At 50.4% G+C, this 27,567-nt stretch overlaps 1 protein-coding gene across 1 annotated transcript; it reads right to left on the bottom strand.

Moving 5' to 3' along the window:
* Positions 1-21,335: 21,335 nt before the first annotated feature.
* On the bottom strand, positions 21,336-25,369 carry CDKN1B (cyclin dependent kinase inhibitor 1B). Its single transcript, XM_082280046.1, has 3 exons — positions 24,482-25,369; positions 23,795-23,925; positions 21,336-22,571 (listed from the first exon to the last, which is right to left on the bottom strand). The coding sequence occupies exons 1-2, from the start codon at positions 24,954-24,956 to the stop codon at positions 23,804-23,806; spliced, it is 597 nt and encodes a 198-aa protein (XP_082136172.1). The 5' UTR covers positions 24,957-25,369; the 3' UTR covers positions 21,336-22,571; positions 23,795-23,803.
* Positions 25,370-27,567: the final 2,198 nt, after the last annotated feature.

Here is a 27,567-nt window from a genome sequence, read left to right as displayed (position 1 = left end):
CCGGGGATACAGACGCCTTGTCGCAAAACAAGCTCTGGGATCGTGAGAGAGGAGAGCTGTGAGCAAAAGTGAAAACGTGCTGGTTTCAGTTCCAGCCACAAGAACTGGGTGAACCTGAATGTGACCCAAATTACATGAAGAGATTTGCATCACAATGAAAACACGCTGCTACTGCAGCAAGGGTGGCTGGTGCCCTGCCTTCCCCGCCCCGCCCCGTTCCCGCTTTTCTGGAAGACAGATTTCTATAGCGCAAGGGTTTTGCTCAGCCCACCGCTTCCTCATTTGCCCCCGACTACTTCTCCATCCACGGCTGTAAGGACTCAGCCTGAGCCACGGGTCCAGGATCCCAGCCCCGAGAAGAAAGGGAGGGCTCCAGCTTCCCACTTCCACTCTGGGAGGGGAAGCTAAGGAGGGAACTACTTCTCCTCCCAGTTAACCAGCGATGTAAACTGGCCGGACGATGAGGGAGAGCGTGAACTGCCCACAGGGAAAGGGCAAAATCCCGAGCCAGAGGCACGGCTGCAAAAACTGGCTAACCCCAAACAGCTTCCCAGGAAGTTCGGCACCTTGTTCAGAGCAGCTTGTAAAGGCCGCCCCCCCCCCGCTTCCTCCCAATCAGACAATCTTCTGGTCCTGCTATTTGTTACTTTCTATGTAAAAGCCTTTTCTTCCTGCATTCTCCCCTTTCTCCAGAAAAAAAATACAGGTTAGGTTTTTCCAAACCTGGTATCCTGGGCTCTCTTGGCATGCACTTAACTTCCGTGTCCACAGGTCACTGTGACCTCCCGGGGAAAAAAAGTAACCTCATTATGCTCCTTTTCCATATATAACACTTCACCCTCTTGCCCCCACCAAAGCGAGAAAGGAAATTAATACTCAAAAGTACTGGGCTTTCAGCAGTATAGGAAACAAAATTCTCCCACAAACCTGGCTGATTTCCATCACTGCCCAGGTGGTCTTCACTGCTGGGTGCTACTCTAGTGACAGCAACCCCAAGCCCATCAATGACGCTCTTGTGGCAGTCCCTGTCTAGTACTGCTCCCTTATTGCAAGGAAAATGGTGAGTGTTTTCACCTTCATTGGACCTGAAGGTGGAACGTACCTACTGCCCCTGCAGAGCCTGGCAGGGAGCATCTGCTGAGGAGAGCCAGTTCCCAAGGGCAGAGCAGAAGAAACGTGAGGTAAAAGTTCTCTTTGATCTCCTGCTTTCAGGTGTGTCAGTGGTGGAGTTACTAAATCAGATCACACCAGACCATGTCTGAGACCTGTGCTTATACCCCCTTTGTCAGACCCTACTGCATGCCCAGCTTCTTTCATGTACCAAAGAACACAGAAGGGACTATGCATAAAACACCAGCCTAGAGCAGGTGGAGCCTGCCTTCAAATCCTTGTCCAGCAGCATACTTCTTCCATGGCCTCAAAAATAACCTACAGGCAACAGGTCTTTGGCCATCAGAGTGGGTCCCACAGCACTGTGGCAGGTGCCTGCCTTCCTCATCCCACAGAGCACCACTGTGTGCAGGCCACTCAAAGAACATCACATATGGAGACATCTTAAATGCCTACACAGCCCTTGACACAGGTTTCACAGTTCCATACACACTTGGAGACCCACGTTCAACATCTTCATAAATGACTTGGATGCAGGATTGGAAGGGGTATTGAGCAAGTTCACAGATGATACGGAACTGGGAGGAGCTGTCAACTCCCTCGATGGCAGGGGGGCCCTGCAGAGAGACCTCCACAAATGACAGGGCTGGGCAATCACCAACCATGTGAAGTTCAAAAGGGACAGTGCTGGATTCTCCACCTGGGATGGGGCACCCCTGGATGTACAGACAGACTGGGAATGAGAGGCTGGAAAGCAGTGCCAGGGAAAGGGACCTGGGGGTCCTGGTCGATGGCCAGTTGGACATGAGGCAGCAGTGCCCTGGAGCCAGGAGGGACATCCCTGTCCTGGGGGCACCAGGCCCAGCATGGCTGGCCAGGCCAGGGAGGGAATGTCCTGCTCTGCTCTGGGCTGGGGCAGCCTCACCTCGAATACTGTGTGAAGTTTTGGGTGCCACAATGTGAGAAAGACATAAAGCCATTAGAGAGTGTCCAAAGGAGGGCACCAGCATGGTGAAGGGCCTTGAGGGGAAGCGTGTGAGGAGCAGCTGAGGACACTTGCTCTGTTCAGCTGGAGGAGACTGAGGGGAGACAGCGCAGTTCCAGCTTCTCGTGAGGTGAAGAGGAGGGGCAGGCTCTGAGCTCTGCTCTCTGGGACCAGGGACAGGACCCAGGGAACGGCTGGAGCTGTGTCAGGGAGGGTGAGGCTGGGTATCAGGGAAAGGTTCTTCCCCAGAGGGTGCTGGGGCACTGAACAGGCTCCCCGGGGAATGGGCACGGCCCCAAGGCTGCCAGAGCTCCAGGAGTGTTTGGACACCGCTCTCAGGGATGCACAGGGTGGGATTGTTGGGGTGTCTGTGCAGGGCTGGGGGTTGCACTCAGTGATCCTGGTGGGTCCCTCCCAACTCAGCGTATTCCATGATTCTGTGACATTAGGCAACACATGCCACATGCAGGCCTGTACCTCCTGCCCCAGCTCCCCTGCTCAGTCTTCCACACAGACAAATTTTAGCTGAGTGCCAACACTGATAGTGGATCACAGTGATCTTGCTCTCTCAAATTTGCAAAAGCAGCAAAATGTCCCTTCCTTTCCACCAGTTTCACAGGCTTTGCTGACCAACATTCCCACAGCATTTGCTCCTTCCACTCTTCTTTCAAGGAAAGTATAACAGGGTAGATTTATTACTGGGCTTGGGAAAGACTGTTGGACATAAGGTCTCAGTAAAGTTTTTGAAAAATAACTTCCAGTGAGTCAGAGCCATATGACTTTGCCTGGTCTCCCATCCCCACCCCAGTGTTGTCCTCCAGCCTTCTGTATGCCACAGTGTCATCTCCCAGGCCACAAGAAATGTCTAGAGAAACAGTAGTGGTGGCAGCAGCAGCAGCTATTTCCTAGCTCAGGAAGCACAAACTTGTGGGCTTTTTTTCATGGTAAACAGCTGCTTCCTCACTTGTGCTGAGAGAAAGTCCTTCCAAAGCTTTTCTTTTTAACTTCTGTAGCAAAACAAAATGAAAAACAGAGACAAATGTGTGAGGCTGCCTTTGATTTTCTGCAGTGGCAGCAACCAACCAGGGGGAAAAAAAGAAAAGAAAAAGAAAAAATATAAAACCCAGCGTGGACTATACTGTTCCTCTGGGCAGAGAAGAGTGCTGGAGGTGGTATATGCCAGGATGACATCAGGGGAGTGATGCAATGATCTGGAGCCAGGAATCCTGTGCAGCAGGGAGCTGTGCAGCTCTATGTATACAGAGAAGGGTGTACATTTTTATACATAAGACCTGCAGTTCGGAGCACACAGACCCAATGTGAGGAGCACAGAGAGCGAGCTGCACTCTTTGCCTGTGTGTCTCACTTAGGTGGAGCAGGGAACTCTGCACATCAGAGGTCACCCAACACTTTTCCATGAGAAGAATGTGTTTCAGTTTGTGTTCAACTTTGCCAGATTTCAGCTGTTTGGGCTGGATTTTTTCCACGTTTGCTGCCTGCCCCAGGCTAAGTGGTTTTTGGGAAAGCTTCAGCAAAATGGCTCAGTTGCTTCTCAGCACAAGGCTAGGGAAAAAAACACATTTTGACCCTGTTATACAGACTATATGTATGAAAAGAGCTGTTTGGGGGATTCTGTGATGGGTCCACACACTGGAAAAGGAATATGGCATTTGTGCCATCAATACCTGACCTCCTGCTGCCCTTGTGTGATTTTCCCCAAATCAGCTACATTATAAGCTTTCCAGAAACCTCAGTCTGTGCAGGCTCAGGGGAGAGTTTTTAGGGTTGGAAAACTCAACCTGTGTGCTTTAACCAAGAGCCTGGATCATGGTGGAATGAAGGACGATGTCTCATTTGAATAAGGGGCTGCAGGGAAGCAATGGACAAACTATGAGGGGCCTGTCTTCCCAAGCTCTGGGCTCTCCAAAAGCTTCTGGCTCACAAAAGGTGAGTTGCTGCCAACCAGCCACTCCCCAGAAGAGAAGCAATGCCCTCTCATATGCTCAGCCTCTGCATTTGCCAAGCACTGCACAGCAGATCTTCCATTAATGGTGGTTAACCATTGCCACAAGAAAACAAAAGGATGGGACTGTCCCTCTGGAGCAGGAACTGGTTCCTTGAGTCTCATCTCAACTGAGAGCAAAACCTACCAGAGCATGGGCTTCCTCCAAGGGATCTCTCCAGAGAGAGGCTAGCCAAGAGAAATGTGCCCCTGATGCCTCTGGCTGCCTTAGGAAAGATGTTCTGGGAAACATGCTGAGTCTGGGACTCAGGAAATCCTCCACACAACACAAATGCAGAGACAGTTTGCTTTGGGGAGTTTGGTTTCTCTCTAGTTTTTTCTCATTTAAGAACACTAACTCTATATCCACAAAATCCTAAGCAAAAAGTGAAGGTGAAAAAGCCAAGCCTGGAACAGTTAAGAAAACCAGCAGGAAAATGAGCTTGTGTTTGTCTCTCTTCCCTATGCACATTTAAAAATTTCACATGACATGATCAGGTATCAATATCATGAAATATTGCGCTGCTCTGGATGGTTTTTGCAAGCAAACAAGAATTAAGCCAAGCTGAACTGGTAAGTATGATTATGGGACTATCCTTACAAGTGACAGTGAGTTTCACAGTTCAGTCCCAAATACCTCTACTTCAGTAAGTAAATCAATAGGAAGAAAAACTAGTGCAAAGAGCTGAGTGAGGCAAAAACTCCCATTACCTTGACAAAGAAATACCTAATTTATACAAAAACATCATGGTAACAGCAGGAAACATCCTATCACTTGATATAAATCACTCATTATCTTATCCTAATCCCATTCAAAATTAGAGGACTGCTCTAATCAGAATCTGCAAGAAGAACTGAAGAGGTAAAGGATAATGAGCTGGTTCTGTGAGGAGAAGTCTTTTGGCATGGAAACATTACAAATCTGAGATGAAACTTAGAAATTTGAGTATCTTCTGGTAGTACATACGTTCATTTTTGTGAAGAATCAATAAAATTGTCAGAAGGCAGGAAGCAGAATTGGAAGTACAGCTGGTGCTCCTGTGCATATGCTGAAGAAAGAATTTATGTGAACACCATAAACACCAGCTTTTTTCCTTCTGAATCCTCCATCTGAAGCGTTTCCCCATACAGCATGGTTGGAAAAATATAAGACAAGCTCTCTACCTCAAAAATCCATTAATTGGCAGAGAAAGGGGGAAAACATGTGCTATTGATTATGTAATTTATGTGTTATGATATCCCGGTGGGCTGACATGTTTGGTGGTGACCTTAGCCTTTGAAATGGTGGATTATATAGTATAAATCTCCCTCTAGGAGTAGTGGACATTTTTAAGAGAAAATCTTTCTATTAATATGCCACAGCTTATGACTGCTGAATGTATTCTTGGTCTAACCTCGAGAGAGGAGAAAATGGGAGGACTTCTGTAATTCTCTAACTAAAACAACAAGCCAAAATACCTCAGTGGCATTTCTGCAGATGTGTCAGGCAGGGAAAATGTGGCCACCTTGTCTTGACTCAAATTAAAGTAAGTGAGCATCTGGATTCCTTTCTGGAAGAAAAGATTTACACATTTGCAGCTATGAAAGGTGTGCGAGGTGGAGAAGACTGTTTGATATATCTAAGAGAGACACTGTTTTTCACTGACAAAAAATGCCTCAGGTTCTCCTTTCCAGCTAACCATTTCTCTGGCCATGGAGCTGCTGTTATCTACCTTTCCCTGCCTTTTGGGAAGATCTGGGTAACCAATGCCAGTGTTAATAATATCAGAGTAACAAATCTCCTACAAACGGGTCCAATCCTCTGTGAAACTTCAGGCTGGTTTCCTGCAGAAATGAGCAATTATACAGCCTGTGGGTGGGTCCATACTACTGGTTTCTGCCCTTCCCCTTCACACTTCCAGGAGCTTTTCAGCAGCCCAGGAAATTGCCATCAAATGTGCCAGAGGGGCTATTGTATCTAAGGTTGTAGGAACCCTCACACTTTGTTCAAGTGGATGACAAAGGAAAGAAACACCAATGATGGACTCACTAAAATAGCAAAAAAAACCACCTCGCCCCTAATTAGACATCAGAGACTCTACACAACAGAGGGCAAGCTGGCTTATCTCCACCCATGGCAGAACAGCTTGCTCAGCAGAACATTTCTATTTTTAATATAAGGAAACCTGCAGTGAATGTTCTGATGGACACAGATCAAGAAAAAACCCCACACAGAAATGTGTGTGTGCTCCTTCAGCAACACCTGCACAGTTATCTAAGAAACAGCAATCTTTTTTGCTCTTCATTCCACCCTCTCCTCAACTAATTTTGTTCTTTAATTATGACTCCTGGCAACCTGAAGTACAAATGAGGATTTTCCTCCTTTAGGTAATGCATGTTCTTGGCTCTGAGGAGAAAGCTCGTCTGTCAAAACATTAGCTGTCTCTTTTATATGTTAAGTATTAATTCTATTTATCTTCAAATTATTTTCAAATACTGGAGGCATTCTTCCCTGTATTGGAATGCAACAAGTGCTTAATTTCAGGTTTTCATGTTATTCTTGCTCAGATACAAGGCCAAAAGCGAGTAATTAAGTTCTCATTTAAACCCCATTTCCTTAAATACCTGTTCTCTTACCACACACAGCCTCTTTACCAGCCCCACAGTCTTCCACAGGAGGCAGGGGCAGGCAGCCCATGGGGACAGCTACAGACACAACCTCATTTCAGATGGCCTGTAACCACATTATTATTATTCCACCGTTTACTGGGTAACACTAAGGCACGTGTTAATGTGCAGCAGAACAAAGGACTTATTGGTCCCTGAGCAGGGAAAGAATTTCTTGTCCCTGATGTAAAGGAAGGAGTTAACAGCTCACCACCACCTGGCACAGAGGTCCTTTTCCCCAGCTAGGCAAGGCCAGTGACAGCCTGTACCCACACCTGGAGCCATGGCAGGTCTGTGCTTCCTTTCCAGCAGGAATAAAATCAAGGGTTGAATCTGGACTGGTACAAGGAAAACCAAGAGTCATAGGTGATTTGTGTGCTCTGTGTGCTCAGGGCCAGAACTAGCGCTGGTATTTTGACAGTGTAGGACCACACTGACCCCATGCTGGCCCTCCAACAGCTGCTGGCACTATTCTTCTCTTCTACTGAGGGCTTCTCCCTGTGAGCCAAAGAAAGGGAGTTCTAGCATCTCTTTCTGACAAAGGCATCTCTCCTTTATAAACTAGATGAAACCACCACTTGGTTTCGTTCTGCCAAAGGAACAGACAGCAGAGGGAATGTGGTCATGATGAACCTTCTCAAAACTCCCACACAGACCACAGAAGATCCAACTTCAATGCTTTGAGCTACCCAGGTCCCTAAACCATAAAAATGCATTTAAAGCACGGCAAGATGCAGGTAAAACTTAGGCAAGAGGCACAAAAATAGAGCCCTGTATCCACAGCAACACAAACACACAAGAACTCCAGCACGTCCCTTTTTCGAGGCCACAGCAAAGCTCTCCCCAGAACTAAGGATGGATGCCCAAAGGGAAAAAAGCATTTCAGAAACACTTTCCTACACCCTTTGGAGGGAAGGCCTCCACACCTCCTGCCTTGTGCCACCTTCCCGTTTTCCCGAGGGGCTGTCCGCCCTGCCAGGAGCGCAGCACCACGGCGATGAATCCGTGTTTTCCATTGCAAGGAGGAACATGACTCACAGTCCCCACCAGGACCCAGTGACTTGTGGTATCCAAAGCAAACACAGCCAGTGAGGCTTTTCAACAAACAGTCAACAATCTCCTGCTAGCTGTCCACCCCATGAAATGCCACAGTTTAAGGTTTTTTCCTCACTTTGTCCCTCGACATTGCCTTCCCTCATTCATTCTCAAAGAGGACAGTTATAAGCAGAGCCTAAGCATAACCTCACTTTCCCACCCAAGCTAAGCCTAGAAGAGTCTGTGGAGGCCTGAACAACATCCTCCTCAGTTTCCGTCACATGTCCCAGTGCCCGTTGGATGATGCTGCTAGGAATACCCAGAAAGAAACTAAATCCTCACCTCCTTCAGGAAACTGCTTCGATTTTAGTGGTTTTAGTAACCCCATCTCCCCTGTAGAGCTGGGGAGGGAAACAGCTTTGCACAAGGACCATGCTGAGCAGTACAGGAGCTCCCTGCTGTGCCAAAGAGGAGACTTAGAGCCTCAGCTCCAGCATCTGGAAGCTACAAGCCCACAGCCACCAGCTTCATCACATAGCCTAACAGTCTCCATTGTCACTTGTCCTGAGTGACTGAGGAGTTTGGGAGAAGGAGGAGGAGGAGAGCAGGCAGTGACAGTCCTCTGGGCTGCAACACCAGGGATGGCAGCCAGGTGAGTTCAGCATCCTCAGGCATCATTGGGAAGGGCACTGACACGCAACCATCACTGACATGAAAGGACTTCAGGCCTTTCCCTCATCCCCACCAGCTCTCCCACATGGCCAGCAGGCTGCCACACACAGATTGTGGACAGCTGGTATCAGCAAAGAACAATCTGCAATGAGTTTTTAACCTTTGCTGACATGATCTTCAAGAGTAGCAATTCACTCTGCAGTATCTGCAAAAGGAGGTAGGGAGAAGGTCTGAAACTGCTTCATTCTGGCCATCAAACAGCAATCACATGTTAATGACTTTCAGTTTATTCCCTGTGGTACCTGGTTCAGATTTGTGAAACCAGGAATACTTGCTAATATGTTTTCAGATTAAATGGACCTTTTCTTTTCTTAATGTATGTGCCTAAAAATAACAGGAGTTGCACAGTCATGTCAAGAGATTAAATTACCCTAAAGTCTGCAGAGGGATTACAGCTGTCTGCAAACAATAGGTGCATACTTTATTCAGCAATGGTGTGCTTAGTCAAGACAAATTTGAGTGGTCATGAAGACTGCTTTGTTTCTCTATTAGTGCTTGTGAAAAGCTGCATAAAAACACAGTGCTGTGACTGGCCTGATGTCCACGAACAAGTCTTGTTTCTGAAAACGCCCTGCACAAAGCAAACCCAAAAATCAATAAAGCCACGCAGCAGGTTCCAGGTTTGACTTTCCAAAGGGCAAGTCCTGCACAGAAAAGTGTGTGATGTACAGCCATATACACCCACACCTGCCTGACAGTTTGTATTACAGAGCCATTATCCCACCAAACTAAGTTATAGAGTGACATTTTCCCTTACTGAATTCTCAGTCTTTGCCCTCCTGGTAATATTTGCAAAGTCTGAACCCAGTGCCAGCATCCCAGGAGTGACAGAGGGATACCTTCAGGAGGATCTCACGGGAGCAAGCCAGCCATTCTCAGGACTCCTGACCCTGACACCTCAGCAGCATCACATGTAAAGCAGGTACCAAGGAACTTGAGGCACCTTCAGATTCAGGCAACAGACAACAGAGTTTTAAGGACAGACATTTGGGTTTTAAGCACCTAACATGAAAAGTCAGGCTCAGGCTCCAGTCTCTAATACATTAACCTGCCACCTCCCTCACAGCCAGAGGCAGCCACTCAGGGTTGGGGCACGTACCAGATGCTCAGGAGAAACAGGGAATAGCCCTGAATATGAGCACAAACCACCAGCATGACTGGGTTTGGATTCAGAGGTCAGGGGCAGGTCGGATGAGAAGTGTAGAGAAAACAAGGACATCTTGCAGAGAATAAAGACATAACTGGATATGGAAAAAACCACTAGGAACAAAAGGGGGCAGAAGGGTAATACAAAGGCATTTGGGCATTTGCAGGACTCGGTGCTTCTCTGGAATGACTCAACAGTGCCCAGTAAGGCCTCTGTAACACAGACAAAATGTAGGCAACACAGCACTCCATCCTGCTCTGGAGGCAGGTTAGCCTGGACTTCAAACTCTGTGTTTACCTGAGCTCCAGGTCAGCTCAGAAATGCAGCAAAAAGACTGAGGGGTTGGAGCTACACAGGACAGCGAGCTCCCTCCTTCCCAAGGACTTCAGGCCAGGAGGAGATTCACACACAGCAGCTCTGTTGTGCCTCTGCTTCATCCCCACTTGTTGTGTATTCCCAGTGAGAAGGGGCTGGTGGAGCAGCTGAACCTCAATCTTGCAAGGCTTCTGCCAGCAGAGTCCCCTCTGGGAAGGGAATTTTCTGCCGTCCATGTCCAGCCAAAATCTCACCCTCTCTGATAGTCACCTGCTCAGAAAAGTTCACTTGAAACTTCACTTCAAACTTAGGCAACAGCTGCTCTTCAAAGAGGCAACAAACTGTAGGGAAGTGGAGAATCAGTGGTCTCCCCAGCCTTGGCCACAGTTCCTGCAAGTCCTTGGAAGGATTTTGGCCCAGATTGCAGAACAATTGCAGAGCAAAGAGGGAAGAGATGGAGGGGATAGGTTGTTTGCAAATTTTCTTAAAGAAGGAAAACCTTTACCCTTTCTTTGGACAGGCCCATTTGTCATTTTTAATCTGTTTCAGGGCAGATTAAAGATGCAGTGTTACCTACCTCCACTGAGATCCCACAAAAAACACCGATGGCCATCTGTCAATTCTGAGTATTCCTGTAAAATTACAGACATCCAGCCTCTGGTGGGATACTAAAGAAAAAGTGAAAAATGGATATTTGCCCCTCATTTGACCAAAGAAATGCTGTAATTCTTTGTGGCTGGTGCAAAAAGCAGGAAAAAAAGTTCCGATTCTTCAGCATAATCCTGGTGTCCTCAGTTTCTTTTGGTCTTTTGAGATTGCCACCCTGGGGTACCATCAGATATTAGTGAAAGGTCATATATGACAATAAATTATCTATCTCCAGACAGAGGGAGACTGGCAGCCTGAAAGAACTCCATCATCCTGTGTGCTATTTTATGTGTCATATAGGAGAAAACTTTACACTTATCAGGCTTCAAAACCAATGCAAGCAAACAAAAAAACCCAAAAATATTCATGCATCATGGCTTCTTATAGCTTTTCTGCCCTGTTTCTGTTCACTGACCTCTCAAAAAATTTGCATTTGATCAAAGACTTCAAATTCAGATGGGTCTCCCCATGTCTCTCCCTGTACTCTCCCACCCTTTTCTTACAGTGTACCTAGAGCAGTGGCTACTTTCCCATATGTTACTCAAGTCCCAGGTTCTGCAAGCAAATGCCCTAATGAAAGTCCCATCACCACAGAGGTTCACAGGCTCAGTTCAAAGTACGGATCATCAGGGGGCCAAGAGGAACGTACCTGGTTTTGGTTTACAGAGCTTTTCCAAGGAGCACGGCAGCATCCTCAGCACTGAGATTTGTACTGGGAAAAGTCTAATAATGGCCCTGGGATTTCTGAATCACAGTATCTCATCTCCTCAGACAAAACACTAACTTATATATCAGTTTTAGCCTCCATAATTTCTCCACAGTTACAAAACATTGTTTCACCAAACAATATTTTTAGTCTTTTTTAGAAGGCACACAGAATCTAAGAAAGAGCAATTCACTGCACTGAACTCTTCAGCCAGTGGAGAGACAAACTGAAGAGCAAGCACAAAGCACTCTTACTCAAAGCAAGTACTCACAAGCCCTTCATTCGGGGCTTCTTGCAAAACCCATGCAGGACATCCAGGAACTGGGAAAAAAACCCTCTCAGAAGTCTCTGGCTGTTTGGAAAGAAGCAAACCCAGTCTGAAGCCAAGATACAGCAGCTCTGTCTCTCGTGTTTCCTGCCTCAGCAGCACTGCCACGAGCACATCTGGTACCTCCTAACTCTGAAGCGATGGGTTGCTTGCTTATAAAGCACCACAATGATGCAGCTTTACCCCAAAAGGGCTTCTGCTGCATGTTTGTTACCTCTCAGTGCTCTGTCCACCAGATAGTTTTCATTTTCTAGAACAAATGTTTCTCTTTTCTAGCCCAGATATGTTTGTAATGCCCACCCACCTGACCACAGCATCTAAGCAGCTTCCAGAGTTGCATTCAGTGACATGCCTAACACTCGTCACATGTGGTTTGCTTGCTCACTCCCATCCTCTTGCCCAGGGAAGGTCTGTGTGTTCAGTGCCCTGTTTCATTTTGGCATTTTATTTTTAAGGTTCTTCTGGATCTTTTCTAGCAAAGAGAAATCAGCACCAGGAAGCATACCTTAAACAGAGAGCAGAAAGATGGAAGTCTGTGATTCTCCTTGGTGCAATTTCCACCATTTCATCTTAGACTGGTCCTTGAGAAAGTGTCTGTCTCCCAGACAGGTAAGTTTAACAGTTCCCCTTGATCTGGAATTGTTTATGATGATTGTGGATCAGGTTGCCCAGAGAGGCTGCAAAAGCCCCATCCCTGGAAACATTCGAGGCCAGGTTGAACTGGGGTCTAAGCAACCCAACCGAGCTGAAAACATCCCTGCTCATTGCAGGGGGAGGTGTTGAACTAGATGATCTTTAAAGGTCTTCTCCAACCAAAACCATCTTGTGATTCTACAATCCCTTCTGAAAGGCAGGGGTTTGAAATTCAGATTTTTCATTTAGGAGATGTTCAAGCCACCAAACATCTGGAACATAAAGACAGAAGACACAAGCTTGATGCAACTCTTCCATTCCAAGCCATTGCAGTCAGAAACAGAGGGCAGGTTTCTGTAAGAAGCAACAGTGATTCCTTAAATCCCAGTAAACCACCAGCCAGCAAAGCCCCCTGCAACACCCTTGCTAACCACTGGGTAGGGTATGAACGAGGGCAATGCAAACTGCTCTACTGCTCTTCAGGAGAAGAACCAGAGACCCTCTTACTTTTTTGTGCTGAACACGATAGCTAAATAAAACACCCTCAGGATCTTTTTTTTCAGACAAGAACTACACTTTAAGGTGAGAGTGGCAGGTAGGACATGGTCCTATGGATGTGGTGGCACCAAGAGCAATTTCAAACAAACAGGCCAGTACAAATGCAGATTAGATGGAGCAGCAAATGGCCTCGGGAGTGATGCAGTAAGGTGTAGAAATTAGAGGTATGCTTTTAGTTAGATTTTAAGTGAGTACAGCAGAGGACTTCACCTGCTGCAGTGAGCTTAGCTGGTCTTGGAGACTTTCACATCCTAGGACCTGATCAGGTCTGTCAAGCTTTTCTTCTCACAAGGGCCTCAAAGATATGAAAGGAGAGAGGAAGGATGAAAGGAAAGGGGGAAAAAAAAACCAAAACAGGCTCAGTACTTAGCATCTGGGACACTCATCTCAGAACAATGTTCTAGCTCCTCCCCAAAAGATTTCTACTCAATACACCTTTTTTTTTTTTTTTTTTTTTTTTTTTTTTTAGTATGAAGCAGCTCACAAGGACAGCAGGACCCAGGCAAGCCAAGAATACAGCACCCAAAATGCTCTCCAGAGAGAAAAGAAATTTGGTAAGAAGAGGCAATTAATGTCTGCAAATTAGTGGGTGCTCTCACCACTCAGTGACTGGAAAAGGGGTACAGATGAGAGAGGTGAAAGGAAAAGGTATAAAAGGTGGCTGCAGAGCAACTTTTTCTTTTGAAACAAAGCAAGTGCTTTAGCTACAGAGATCTGTCAGGAAAGGCACAGTAAGAGTACCTACTCCACCAGCCTACAGCTCCAGAAACCACTGCTGCATGTTCCTCTATCTTTGCATCCAGTGCACCAGGCCACTATCCCACAAAAAATTAACAACTGTGACTCAGCAGATCTCTCTGGAACAGCTCTGTGATGGGGACCCCCTGGCAAACAACACAGAAACTCCAGGCTATCGACACCAACCTCTGTTTCCCCAGCTAAGCAGCTCTCAGGTCATTTGTGGAGCAGATTTTGATGGCCAGAGACGTGAGGAGAAAGCTGGTAGGCAGAGCCCTGGGCTGCAGTACCAGAGGTTGCCCAGCACCTTCCAGCAAGCCTCATAGCCATAAGATGGGCAGCAGCTGTCCCACACAAGGCTTTAATTTTTGCTTTACTGCAAGGAACAAGCAAGACACACCAGCTCCAAGGCTGTGACTTCATGGAAGTGCAGCCAGCTTGCTCCTTCCCACCCACTGTGGCCAAGGTCTCAGTGCCAGCTCCGTGAGGAGTGAGACCAGAAATGGATCCAGCTGGCGAGAAAAAAATATCAACACACAAACCAACAACAAAGAAGGGAAGGTGGGAAATCTTTGCAAGATCCATTCCCTACTCCAGTGCCTGAACTAACTTCACCAGCAGTGCCAGGGGCAGGAATGAGTGGGCTGGATGAGGAAGGAATGGGATGCTTAAACCAGCATTTCAGCAGTACTGAGAATCACAGAATCCCAGGGTGGGTCAGGCTGGAAGGGACCACAGTGGCTCATCTGATCCCACCTCCATGCTCCAGCGGGGCCATCCCAGAGCACACAGCACAAGATTGTGTCCAGAGGGGTCTGGAATATTTCCAGTGAGGAGACCCCACACCCTCTCTGGTCTCTGTTCAGGGCTCGGGCACTGACCAGGGAAGAAGTTCTGCCTCCTGTCCAGGTGGAACTTCCTGGGATCAGTCCCTGCCCGTTCCTCTGGTGCCATGGCTGGGCCCCACGGAGCAGAGCCTGGGCCCTGCTCGGAGCCCTCCCTGCACACAGGGACACACAGGGCTGAGGGCCCCTCTCAGCTGGGGCTCCTCTCCAGGCTGGACAGCCCCAGCTCCCTCAGCCTTTCCCTGTCAGGGAGATGCTCCAGGCCCCTGATCAGCTTTGTGGCACTACTGCCTCTGTTGCTTTCAGCCTGACTGGCAGCTCAGGACCTACAGGCCTTACACGACTGGCTCACCCAGCTCCACCTGTTTGCAAGCACCAAGCCCTGTGTTGCATTACTTGTGCTCAGATAAAGATAGCTTTGCTAGAAAAACACGCTATATATTAACTCTTCCCCAACCCAGGAAGAGAAGCACACAACTGATCATCAACCCCAGGTACAGCCCAGGTAGGAGTCAACACCTATCCACCTGATAGCAGAGGCAAGATGCTAAAGAGCCCTGACCCACAAGAGATGGTTTCGGAAGCCACCCTCATCACAGCGCTACAGAACCACCTTGGAGGAAGAACATAAAGAGAATAAAAGGCGACTGAAACCAATGGAGCAGATGAAAACACCCTGCTGACTTGTCCTCCAGCACCAATAACACTCTAATCCTCTGCTCTGCATCAGTGCCCAAGATTCATCTCCTCCTAAAGGAAATAAGCTACTTGATTTACTACACCAAGGGCCCTCACAAATTCATGCGCTAGCAATCGCAATTGAGGGACTCCCCACATGCTGGATCTTTCAATGAGAAAACATGAAAGGTTGTTGCTTCTTAGCTTCCCTTGGCAGATGGCTGTGATGCAGGAGGAGATTTCCCAAGTAGGGGAAGAGAAGGTGAGAGAGAGCTCGGCTGTGGTCAGTCGAGTGGCTCTGTGAGCTGAGCCAGTAGAGGTCTCTCTTCCACTAATAAAAATAAATAAATATCTTTATTCATCTGTATATGCATGTGTCCTCACTTGGGATCCCCAGTCTCAAACTAGAATAAAATATATACATCCAGCAGCCAGCAGCTCAGGTGGGAACACTTTGTTCCAGAAAAAAAAGTTTAAAAAAAGGAAGTTGGTGTGGTGTACCAGGTTACCAAGTTCATAGTTATCAACTTCAGGCTTCATATCTGGCAGGAAAAATTTACAGTACAGCCAGTCCCAGACCTCCAGCTTCTCTCCCCAAAGAAAGCGAGGACCATAGCTGCAACTGTGCTTGCTGGGACACAGCCACCTGCTTGCAGAGCTTTTCCAGCCTGCCCAGGTAGCAGGGGATAGGAGCCCTTTCTGCACTTGTAGGTGCCCGGTTTCACTCTGGAAAGAGCCAGTCATGACAGAAGGGCTTTATCAGGCAACAGCTGGATTTTTGGCCGTCATGTAAAGGACTTGCTGGGTCTTTGTGGGAGTAGCGTCTGGAGCACACAAAATGGGGTGTCTGCCCACGACTGGAATCCTTGCTTGAAGCCTCAGATGTGAGGCCAAGGATAAAACCGGAATGAAACTAATGTTCCCGCCTGCTGTCTCCTCCAAACAGCTGCAGGCACAGTAGGATGGCCAGGTATAAAAGCTTGAGCTGGCATAGCCTGTCTTTGCAGATGGGGAACGCTGAACCACAAGGTGTGCTGCTCCCTGCTTCCACCCAGAGCCGGCTGGCAGGTGCCAAAGCTGCTGGGAGGAGCGGGGCAGCCCCTGCCAGCACAGCACAGAAAAACACACCACAGCACAGCACAGCACAGCACAGAAAAACACACCACAGCACAGCACAGCACAGAAAAACACACCACAGCACAGCACAGCCTGCCACAAGCAACCATCCAGGTCATTCTGGTCCAGCTGGGCCATGGACTGGTGTCCTCCACTCCAGTGATATCCCTCAATGTGTCAGCTGCAGCAACAACTTTTCCAAAACGCAGAGCCAGGGAACTGCCCCCAGAGGCCTGAGAGCGGATCCCCACAGGATCCTCAAAAGCAAACAAAATGCTTTTGCCCAGGGCTCGTGGAGAACCTGTGGATCTGCAGGTTAATTAAAATGGGGAGGGTACACACAGCCAGGCACAGCTGGGAAATGGGGGGATTCCAGAGAGGTTACCCCCAATCCCACTCCTCAGTGCCAGCAGAGTGCAGGAGCAGTGGGGAGCGGGCAGGAACTGCCCCATCTCACAGGGCAGACACTCCACTGATGCAGAGCTGCACCCCTGGCTGGGGTGGGAGCACAAAAAAGAAAAGGCAAAGCAGCTGTGTCTGTTTAACTCGAGTACATCCCAATGGCAGACAGACTTGTGTGAACACAAGCTGGCCCCTCTGGAAGCAGAGAAGTTCCATTGTCTCACAGCTCCTGTGTGGATGAGGTGCACACAGTGGCAGTGTCCCACGAAAGGACAGGCATCACCCTGCTCTTCTCCACCTGTCCTGTGAAGCCATCACATCCCATACTGCTGCTCCTAAGCAGGGAGGTGCAGCTCGAAACCCTCCGAGGCCTGTTCACCCGCAGCAGTGGCAGCTTTGTTTTCTCCAGGGAGAAGCAGAGAGTGCAATGCTGGCTTGTTTTTAGGCAGTTGCACTTTGTTATTATCATTATATATTAACATGTTATTTTCATATTTTTCTTATCATTATTAATTTTATATTATAGGAAAAGATACCTTTGCTTGCTTTTTTGAGTGAAGTGAATTGGGAATTATTTTTATTAAAAAGAAAAAAAAACAGAGAAAAAAAACACATTCCCTCTATTTTTTGGCCTAATTTTGAGTCTTGCAGTGACTGATGAGGGCAAGACAGAAAGAAAGCAGGGAGAGGAAGGGCACGCAAGCTGCCTGGATGGAGGAGGTGGCTGAGCCTGGATGAAGCACAGCAAACCACAAGTGCAGATACAACTCGTCCAGCAGGAAAAAAAATGCATTTTTTCAGCTCCGTAAGTAAATGAAACATCAGAGATGGGGCAAAAAAAATCGGTATTAAAAAAGTACAGAAAGTCTCCGAAGTTTTTCCAGCAAAATGAAAGCAGAAAACATCTAATTTAGGGACAGAGCAAAACAATTCATACAGTATAATCTTATTATTTTACTGCAGATCACACATTTTGTTAAATCCACTATATTGTGGTCTTTTTATTTTGGACAGTATTTATAACAATAATAAATGAGGGTAGTAAACTACTTTTCAATGCTTTTTTTGAAAAAAAAACAGACAAAATGCTGTAAGATGTTGAAACAAAACATGTTGACATTTCTGAAGTGGAATTTTCTTCTGAAAATGAAATTCGGTTTCGGTTTTTTTCAGCTGAAGCTACTGTTAGAGTGTAACTAACTTTCAGATACAAATGAATGGGGACAAAGTCGTCGAAGCAAAATAAAGCTGTTTATTAGTAACGATTCCGCTCAGCCGACTGGACATCTCCCTGCCCCGAGAGCCGAACACACACACCTTCCCACAAAATGGCTACATTTTATGCCCTGTCCCGGCCGGGGCGGTCCCTGTCCCCTTGCCCATTGGCTGGGTACTCGGGAACTTACATTCTCTCCCGACCGCCTACCCTTCTCTCCCCTCCCCTCTCGTCCCACCTCTCTCTCAGTCAGGTCTCCAGCCCCGCCCCTCTCCCAGCACTCAGCAACACCCAACAAACCAACCAGAGCAAATCCAAACCAAAAACACCACCACATATAACCAACAACTTTCATTCTTTAACTTAATAACCTTTTGGCTTCAGCCATTATACTGTGGCCTTTTTATTTTGGAGAGTATTTAAAAACAAAAATAAATGAGGATAGTAAATTACTTTTCAACTTAAAAAAAAAAATGCTGTAAAATGTTGAAACAAAACATGTTGACATTTCTGAAGTGGAATGTTTTCTTTTGAAATTCGGTTTCGGTTTTTTTCAGCTGAAGCTACTGAGAAGTACAGATGGGTATGGATGTCGGAAAACACCGTTTTGCAGCTAATTTCCCCATCTGAGGAAGAAGGAGGCTGGCTCTGCAGCTGAAAAGCAATGGGTGTTAATACTGACTTTAAGGACACATAGTTAGTACTTCTTCTTCCAGTCAAACGTCTCCAGTGAAAAACGGTCAGATCTACGTCCAAAATATTCCTGCTAAGGAAGGGGTCATATCCCTCTTCTCTGGCACGGGAACACGCGGTTTTATGGAAGGGAAAGCCAACCGTTCCTGCATCACGGCCCCGCATGGAAGCCCCGAGAGGGGAAGCCGCGCTCCCCCAGTGGGCAGACCGGGAGCGACGCGGGACGGGAACCCGAGCGCGGCGCACGGCGGGGCGCGCGTCGGGCCGTGGCTCCACCCGGGGGAGCGCCGCAGCCCCGCGGCGACAGCGGCCCCGGCACAGCAGGGACGCGCGGCCGTGTGCGCGCAGGTACGTGCGTGTGCCCACGCGGGGGGTGCGCGCAGCTGCGCGTACGTGTGTCCGCGGAGCGACGGAGGGAGAAAGGGAGGGAGGGGAAAAGCAGAGGGGGAGTGCGGAGGCTGCGCGCGCGCCCCGCGGCGCGGCCGCGCGGTTGCATCAGACGGGGCGGGCCGGGCCGCGGCCGCGCTCCGCCCTTCCCCTCCCCCGTCGCGGCCTTTGCCCGGCCCCGCCCGGCCCGGGGAGAGCTGCCAGACGCAGGAAAGCAGCGAGGCAAGGTTGCCTCCAGCCGCCCGAGGAGGAAACGTTGCGGCGAGGAGCGGAAAGGGAGGGGGGAAATAAAAATTTAAAAATTTGCCCCCGCCGCGCGGTTCCGACCCCGTTTCTAGTTCCCCGCGGGGCTGCGGCCGTGCGGGTCGCGGGCTCCGCCGCCACAAGCAGCCCCTGAGGGACGGGGCGCGAGGCGGGCCCGAGCCTTTGCCGCCCTGCCCCCCTCGCTGCGGGTGGGGCGGCGGGGGATGTTCCCCCCGCTGGCTCCGGCCCCGCGCATGCCCTGGGGGTCACCGGGGGAGGAGGAGGAGGCGGTGGAGGCCGCACGGCGCTACCCCCGCGGCCCCGCGGTGTTGCGATAGCGGGGGGCGCGGCCCCCGGTGGAAGCGACGGCCGGGGCGGCCCTCGGCCGCCGCGCAGGGAGAGAAGCGGCATCGATCGGCCGCGGCAACAACGACAGCAGCAACGAAAAAAATACCAAAAATAATAGCGGGGGGGCGGTCAGAGGGCATATCCAAACCCTACGTGACGGAGAAGCGGGCTGGACCCCGCCCGCCGCCTCCCTGCCCGGCCCGGGAGCTGCAGCGCCGGCCCCCCCCCCCCCCCGCCCTGCCCCCGTCCCCCGCCCGGGGGGGTTTGGCTTGCGCCGGCCGCGGGGATAGGCCGGCTCGGGAAGGCGCCGCTATTTATTTTCCACCGAGATCACTTTGTTCGTGCTGGGGCAAAAAAATAAACCAAAAAACAAAAAAAAAAAAAAAACACTCCACCACGTAACTTCTTTTTTTTTTTTTTACTTTTGTTTTTCTAAATCTTCGCGAGTGTTGTCCACGTTCAGCGGGCTGAGTTGCGCACACGGCGCGCAGCCCCGCCGGGGCGGCTGCAGTCGCTGCGCGTGGGGCAGGAGGCCGGGACACGGAGCGCGCCGGCGATCCCTCGCAGCCGGCGGAGCCGGGGAAGGGCAGCGCCAGCGCCGGCCGTGCCCGCTCCGGCCCCTCCCTGGCCGACTCGGGGCCGACACTAAAGTGGGGCTGGCGGCCGCGGGCTCGCCCCCTCTCCCCGTCCCTCGCCAGCGCCAGCCCGGCACAGCCCCGCGTTCTCGGGGAGGTTTCGGAGCGAGGGCGAGCCGGGGCGCGGCCGGGATAAACAACAGGATCGCGTTGCACCGGGGAGGGGGGAAGACCCTGGCGAGCCTCGCAGAGAGCTGTGTTCCCCCCCACGCCCCCGTTCTGTTCATTTACGTGTTTATTTATTTCTCGCAAGCCCTGGGGATGAGAACGCTGCTCCCCCGCATCCCCGGGCGGAGGGGGCCGCTCGCACCTTGGCGGGCGTGGCGGGCAGGGCTGGGCAGCCCCCGCCATCCCCCGCACCTCGGGCATCCCCTCCTCCACCCTGCGGTGCCATCCCTCGCCTCTGTCCGGCGGAGCCCGGCCCTGAGCAACCCCGGCGGTGCTGCGGGGCCGGGGGAGCGGGGCCGGTGCCTCCGCCAGCATCTGCCGGGACCGGGGCGTGCGAGGCGCCATCTTTGATAGCCACGAGCGACCGCCCGGGGAAGATGCCCCGGGGCTCCGGTCACCGGTGCTGGCCCCGGGAGCGAGGGACGGAGGGACGATCCCGGGAATCCCGAGGATGCGCTGGCTCTCCGGTCCCGGCCCAGGAGGTGCGCTTTTTGGGTTCGAGTTTGAAGCCCTAGGAGTCACAGGACTATGTGCAAGAAGTACCTCGAAATACCTCTTCTCTTTCAAAAAAAAACCCAAAACCCCACCCCAAACCCAAAAAGCGCTATAACACAGGAAATTCCACTCTTTTGCACTAAGAGAGCACATCATTCCCAATTATCACAGAGGAACTTAGAAGCATTAATGTTGGGAAAGCCCTCTTTTGAATCCAACGTTAACCCAGCCTAAACGCTGTCCCCAAGTGCCACATCTACACATCTTTGAAATCTCTCCCGGGATGGGGACTCCACCGCGACCCGAGGCAGCTCGTTCCAATGCCTGAGCACCCTTCCATGAAGAAATGGCATCCCTGCACTAAGGGTGCCGCATCCCTTACTTTCACCTGCGCCACAGACCCGTGAAGAAATGGATACCCAAAGGAAAAGTGCTGTTATTTCTTGCAGTCTTATTTCCTCCTGTGCCAGGCTGAGGGAGGTTGAAACACACACTAATGAAGACCATATTTCTTATATATGGCAGTTTTCTTTATTGATTGCTTGATGTGAAACAATATCAATCTGGATTTTTTTTTCCCCACACATTACAAAAAAAAAAATTTAATTGGCTCAGTCTGCAATCTCTTAAGCACAGCCATATTAATTATGAGAAAAAGAAAAAAAAAAAAGAAAAAAAAAAAGGAAGAAAAAAAAAACCCAAACGGAAAAAAACCCTCTAAAAAGTCTACCAAATAGAGCATTTACAAATGCACAAAAACATGCCACTTTGGCTTTATGGGGAAAAAATATTGTCTTCTAGATTAAAAAAAATCTTTAACATAAATAAGTTAGTATAATTTCTCAGTGTCTTTACAGAGTTATGTACACAGGTACACTTCAAACTTTTTTTTTTATTTTTACATACAGGTACACAGGCAACGTAGAAATACTGTTTAAAGATGTAGTATCCCTTTTTCCCTCACACACAAGCACTTTGGGAAGTGGGTCAGATCAGAAAATAACAATATTCCAGATTCAGAGCAAAAGCCTTCCAGATTAGGTTAAAAAAAAAAAAAACACAACAAGAAAATCAGGCAATGTAATCAGGTGGGATGATTTTACACACCTTTTTACAGGCATTCAGTTTTGGTATATGGATTGGGGGGGAACTTTTGCTACTACATAACATAACGGAATCATCACAGCTCCCACCTCTTCAGCTTAATGCAGTAGGAAGAAATTTGACAAAAATCTGCTCTGAACAGTTACCACAATTATACATTTTTAAAAATACTAAAAAATTTTTTTTTAAATTAAAAAAGAAGAACACTGCGGACCCACTTAAAGGGACAATACATCTTTAAGTAATAAAAAACCTACACTGCTTCTCTTCATAGATTTCTTTGCTTGCTAGATTGTGAAAGCAAGTTCCAATCGGTCACCCTCTTCCAGTCCCTCCCCCCTCCCAACAAGTTTTATGTGCTACATAAGGTAAAAACTATATACACAGGTAGTACAATAAAGCAAATAAGGAAACACCTAATTGCACAATGCTACATCCAATGCTTTTAGAGGCAGGTCTTTTAAGAGTGCCTAAAATTTAGTGTTATTGTTTGCTTTTTGTTGCTGTTCTTTTTTTTTTTTTTTTTCAGTGCTTGTACAGGACCTCCATCCCACAGAGATCGGCGATATGTGTTTTTTCTTTCCCACTACAACTTTACATCTTCCTCGCTTCATCGCCGCCCGCCGCACTCGACGAACGAGGACGCACATCCTCCGCTCTGCAACGGGAATAATGAAGGGAAAAAAAAAAAAAAAAAAAAAAAAAAAAGGACGGGGAGGGGGAAAGCGATTAGAAAACATCGACAAGAAACGCGATCCGCGGCACAACCGGTTCAAACCGACACCGCATCCCCGGGGCGGGCGGGCCCGGCCCGGGCGGGGCCCCCGCCGCCCCCCCGCCCCCGCCGGGCCGGGCCGTATTCCCCGCACCTCTGCGGCGGCCCCGGCCCCTCCGGGCAGCGCGGGGGGGCCCCTCCCGTGCCCCCACCCCCAAAAGCGGGCGGGAGTAGCGGCATTCGCATGGCCGCGCTCGGCCACGGCTCACCCCACCGGGACTAATTTGTTGCAACTTCTGCTTTACAGCTTAATCTCTCTCTGCACAATCGCAAATCGTTTTTGTAAACCTCGCTCCTAACCTCGGCTCCCAAACCGCCGGCGCAATTTTTACCAACTCTCCCCGCCCCAGCCCTCGCCTTAAAACAAAACAACAAGAAGGGGGTAGGGGAGAAGGGGGAAAAAAAAAAAAAAAAAAAAGCTGCAGAACCCAACCTCCCATTAACCCGCTCCCTTCCCCCTTCCAGCCTCTAAAACCAAACCAAAACAACAGAAACAAAAAAAGGGGGGAGGGAAAAAAAAAACAACCCAAACCAAACAAAAACAAAACAACCTTTCATCGCTCGGATTTTGAGAAAGTGCCCGGATTCCCCTTAAACCCAACTTCTTGACTTATTTCTCCCGCAGTGGGAGGTGGCCGCGACATGCCACGGCAAGGCTGACACTGGAGGTGAAAAAGCCCCGGGGGCGGGGTACAGGGGAAGCCCCCCGAAATCCTCTAGCATCTAACATGATGCACCAGCCGCGTCTCCGTCCCTCCACCCGCACGGTCCTTAGGAAAGGGCCCTCCCTGCCCCCGGTGCCCATCCCGGAGGAAGGCAGGGTCAGTCCCACTACAGCCCCAGCCCCTGACGCTGCCGAGCCCAGGCTGGGCTTCGCTCCTTGTTTTGTTCTTTTCAAGCCCTACGCCTCCCACTCCCCACCCTCCAACACACACCCATTCCCGAGCGCTCGGGGGAAGCTACCCTTCCTCGAAGAAAACACCCCTCAGCGAGCCCACAGAGGCACGAAGCCCCCTCCCCACCCCCTCAGAGACGCGGGATAGACACTCGGTTACCCCTTCTTTCCCTTCTTTGCATCCTAATGCCATACCCTAAAGGGCACTGACCTAAACGCTTTACGTTTGATGTCTTCCCGGGCTTGATTTCTTGGGTGTTTGCTCCACTGAACTGGCACTGGGGGAGTCTTCTGAAACCTCTTCTTCTGTTGTGTTGGCTCTTTTATTTTGAGGAGAGGAATCTAGGAGGGGAAAATTAAAAACGAGGAGGGGGATGGGGGAAAGATATTAAAATATTTTCTTTCCAGATGTTTGCTCGGCATCCAGGGGGGATAGATGGAGCCGAGGGGGGAACATTCCCGGATCCCCGTGTCAGGTATCGGCTGCGTGAAGCGAGCAGGGAGTGGGGAGATGGGCTTCTCCCTAGGCAGGAGATCCGAGTTCCCTCTTTTCGGCTAAAATCCATATTCGTCTTTTGCTGAGCGCTGTGAACCTCCTCCCAGCTGGGCAGGAGGCCGGGTCCCCGCGGAGGGGCGGCGAGGGGTCGAGGGGGATGACCCGCGTCTAAGGGCTCTTCCTTGCAAATCATCTACCGGCTCCCACTCTAGGCGGGCCCCCCGGGACTGCAAACACTACCCGGGCTTTTTTAGGGGGAAAGGGGCGGGGGGGGGGCACGCCGAGCCGGTGCCCGGCGGGACACAGCCCGCCGCGGCGGGGCCACGCGTGGCAGGGGCGGAAGGGCCGGAGCCCCGGCGCTGACACGAGTGGGGCGCGGGGCAGAGCCATGGGGTACATTACCATCGGCCGCGGGTCTTTTCCTCTGGCCAGTGCACTGCTCTGCTAAGTCCGTCTGATTTTCTGAAACATCAGTCTTTTGAGCTACACAGCGAGTGTCCTCTGAGATTCCCTGAGAACCGACAAAAACCACGGTTTGGCAATTCCCGTTTACATCCAAGCTCTGGCGGCCGGCGGACTTGCAGACGGCTTTCCGTAGCCGGGGGGGTCTGAAGTAGAAGTCGGGCGAGCTTCCCTTCTCCACGGCTTGCCACTCGTACCTGCCTTCCAGCGGCCTGTGATTCTGGAAATCGAAATTCCACTTCCTCTGGTACGCCTCCTCCATCTCCTGCAGGTGTTTCTTGAACTCCCTGCTGAGCTCTTCGTGGTTCACCGGCCCGAAGAGGTTCCTGCACGCTGACGGCTTCGGGTACTCCGACTGCCTGGCCTCCATGCGCTCCAGGGTAGGGCTCCCATTAGAAATGCGGACGTTTGACATCTCCCCGCACCGTGTGGCTCCAGGCGGCGGTTGTTGCGCTCGCTGCTCTCTCTCCGCGGCCGCCGCCGCCTCTCCGCCGCCCTTTATTGCCCGGCGCCCGGCGGCTCCGCTCCGCGCCTCCGCTCCGCGCTGCCCCGCGCTGCGGCCCCGCCTCGGCCCCACTCGCCCTCGGCCCGCGGAGAAGGGGCAAGGAGGCGCCCTTGCATAAGCGCCGGCCCGGGGATGAGCCCCGAGAGCCGCCGCCGGGGAGCCCCGGGCGGGTGAGGAGCGGAGCGCGGCGCTGCCTCCGCGGTGCCGGCCCGCCGCCGATGGCGATGGCGCTGATGATGCCCCTGCCGCTCGCACCGCCGCCGCGTAGTAAAAGTGAGACGAAAAAAAACAAGAGCAGACGAGCCCTTTTCTCGGTTGCCCAATATGGCGATTGAAGGGAGGCTGACGAAGAAGAAAATGATTGACAGGACGAGTCTATTTAAACAGCCCGGCCGAACCATTGGTTACGGCGGCGGGCGCCGCCCCGTTCGCCCGGCCCTTCCCCGCCCTGCCCCACCGCCGCCACCGGCTCTAAAGGTGGGACGGGACGGGGCGAGCTGGGTGCTGCCCAGCGGGACCGAGCCCGGCCGGCTACGGTGAGCCGAGCCCGGGAGCGAAGGAGAAAACGAGAGGGGTGGGACGGCACCGCGGGGCCCGCTCTCCTCAGCCCTCCGCAAAGCCCGGCGGGGTTTGTGCCACCCCACAAAAACACCCACTCCATCCCGCCGCTCGCCCGAGCGGCCTGAGAAATGGTGACGGCTGGCTTTGATTCTGGGCTGTGACAGGAGTGTCCCACCGCTCTGGTTTGCCCGGGTTGGGCTCTGGCGACACATCGCCGCCGAAGTCCGGGCTTGGGGGCAAGCTCGGGGCTAATGGGCAGAATGGCCACCCCAGGGCATGCAGCGGCGACCAGCACCCTGACCCCACTGCCTGCGCAGATGGGCTGGCGGCTCCTGGTGCCGAGACGATCATCTCCTGCCCTCTCGGCAGAGAAAGGACTAGGTTAAGAAATATCTCTGTAATAACCTCTGCTGAGATTTCAGATATCAGCAACCCGTGGAAAGAAAAAAAAAAAAAATACCATTGGGGTTTGTCCTGTTTGTGTACTCAAAAGATTAGATGAGCAAAGAGTCACAGCCAGGGATTTTCTAAGCAACTTCCTCGGTTAGTTAGAGCAGGTGTGGTGGACATGAGAGCAATTGTGCCCTCCTCTCTGGCCCCCTTTTCTTCAGCCCCTTTCCACAGCCATATTCCCTTACCAGGTAGGGCAGGCCCCTCAGTGTGTTGTGTGACACTGCGGGTTCTCCCAGGCACTAAAGGCTGTGACATTCCCAGGTGCCCAGATCCTGTGCCTGAATCTTTGGAGGGTCCTAAAAGCTCTTCACACCAGTCCATCTGGCCAGGTCTCCTTTGCAAGCAGAGCAACCCTGTGCAAACTTTGCTTCGGGGTGGGAGGGTGAGGAGGGGTTGAGATCGCTTGCTAGACAAGTAGCAAGCTATCTCAACAAGGCAGGGGTCAACACAATTGGGTTTAACTGGCTGAAACGAGAGTCAGCACGTTTGGCCTTGAAGATGTGGAGATTTTACACACTGGAGAGAGGACACAACCTTTACACAGTGCTCAAGCCCAGAGCACTTTGCTGACCATCATCAGACTCAAGGCCTCCAGCTTCTGCTCATACAACTCAGCAGAGTAATCTCGTATCATCAGCATGCTCAAAAAAATTATGTGTACAAGAAAAAAAAAAAAAAAGAGATTAGTTTAAAAACCACAAGGTTGAAATACAATATTAGCCATGCTATTTTTATTTATATGCTGGGCATTTTAGTACTTGGAATTGTTTTCCAGCTCTTCTCAGAAACCACAAGTTCTAGCAATTCACTTGCAGAAAATTAAAGCTAATAGTCACATGTTTGCAGGACCTGAGATGTTTTTTTGAAGTTGCAAGTCCATGAAAAAACTCCATCAGCTGGAAAAAGTGGGGCCTGCATCTGCTGTATTTGCAGGATTTCATCTTCATTTCTCTAGGCTTTCCTGTCTTTGACTTCCATTGCCACCAGCAAGGAAGCTTCATTTCACACTTCATTTTCTCTGTCAGGTGGAGGGACACTGAGCTTGTTTTGTTGATCCACACAAGGGCATTGTAACAAAGGGTTGTGCAGAATATTTCTGAGGTTGCCCAGGGCTCATCCTGATGATGGGGGCTTGCCTGCTGGTAACCTGCTGAGTGTCCCACCCCTGACTCCTTAGGTGAGGAGCTCCCATTCTCTGCTCCCTGGGAGACACTTCTTGTCTCCCTAATCCACGAGGGAAAGGCAACCCTCTTGTGTGTAGGATTATGTCAGTGTACCAGAGTATAAGCACAAACTAGGAAAGAGAAAAAAGAAGTGGGGAGTGTGGGTTTCCAAATACTGGAATAGCTTCTGTGCCCCACGAGTAAAGCAGCAGCAACATGATGGCAGTGCAACAGAGAGCACTGATTTATCTGAAGCCTTTGGAAAAGGAAAAAAACCAAGTTACTGCAGGACAAGTACCTTCTGGGGGTTTTTTGCTGTTGTTCTGTTTATACCTCCCTTAGCA

Source organism: Coloeus monedula (assembly GCF_965178545.1).
Source record: "Coloeus monedula genome assembly, chromosome: 4".
Taxonomy (NCBI): domain Eukaryota; kingdom Metazoa; phylum Chordata; class Aves; order Passeriformes; family Corvidae; genus Coloeus; species Coloeus monedula.
This window is presented reverse-complemented; position numbering and strand designations above follow the sequence as displayed.

What these genes read in the sequence shown, in the direction of transcription:
- CDKN1B (XM_082280046.1), bottom strand. Translation starts at nt 24,956, where the DNA reads ATGTCAAACGTCCGCATTTCTAATGGGAGCCCTACCCTGGAGCGCATG. An exon ending in GAAAAGACCCGCGGCCGATG is followed by an intron (nt 23,926 to 24,481) that starts GTAATGTACCCC and finishes TTCCCCTCCTAG; the next exon opens with ATTCCTCTCCTCAAAATAAA.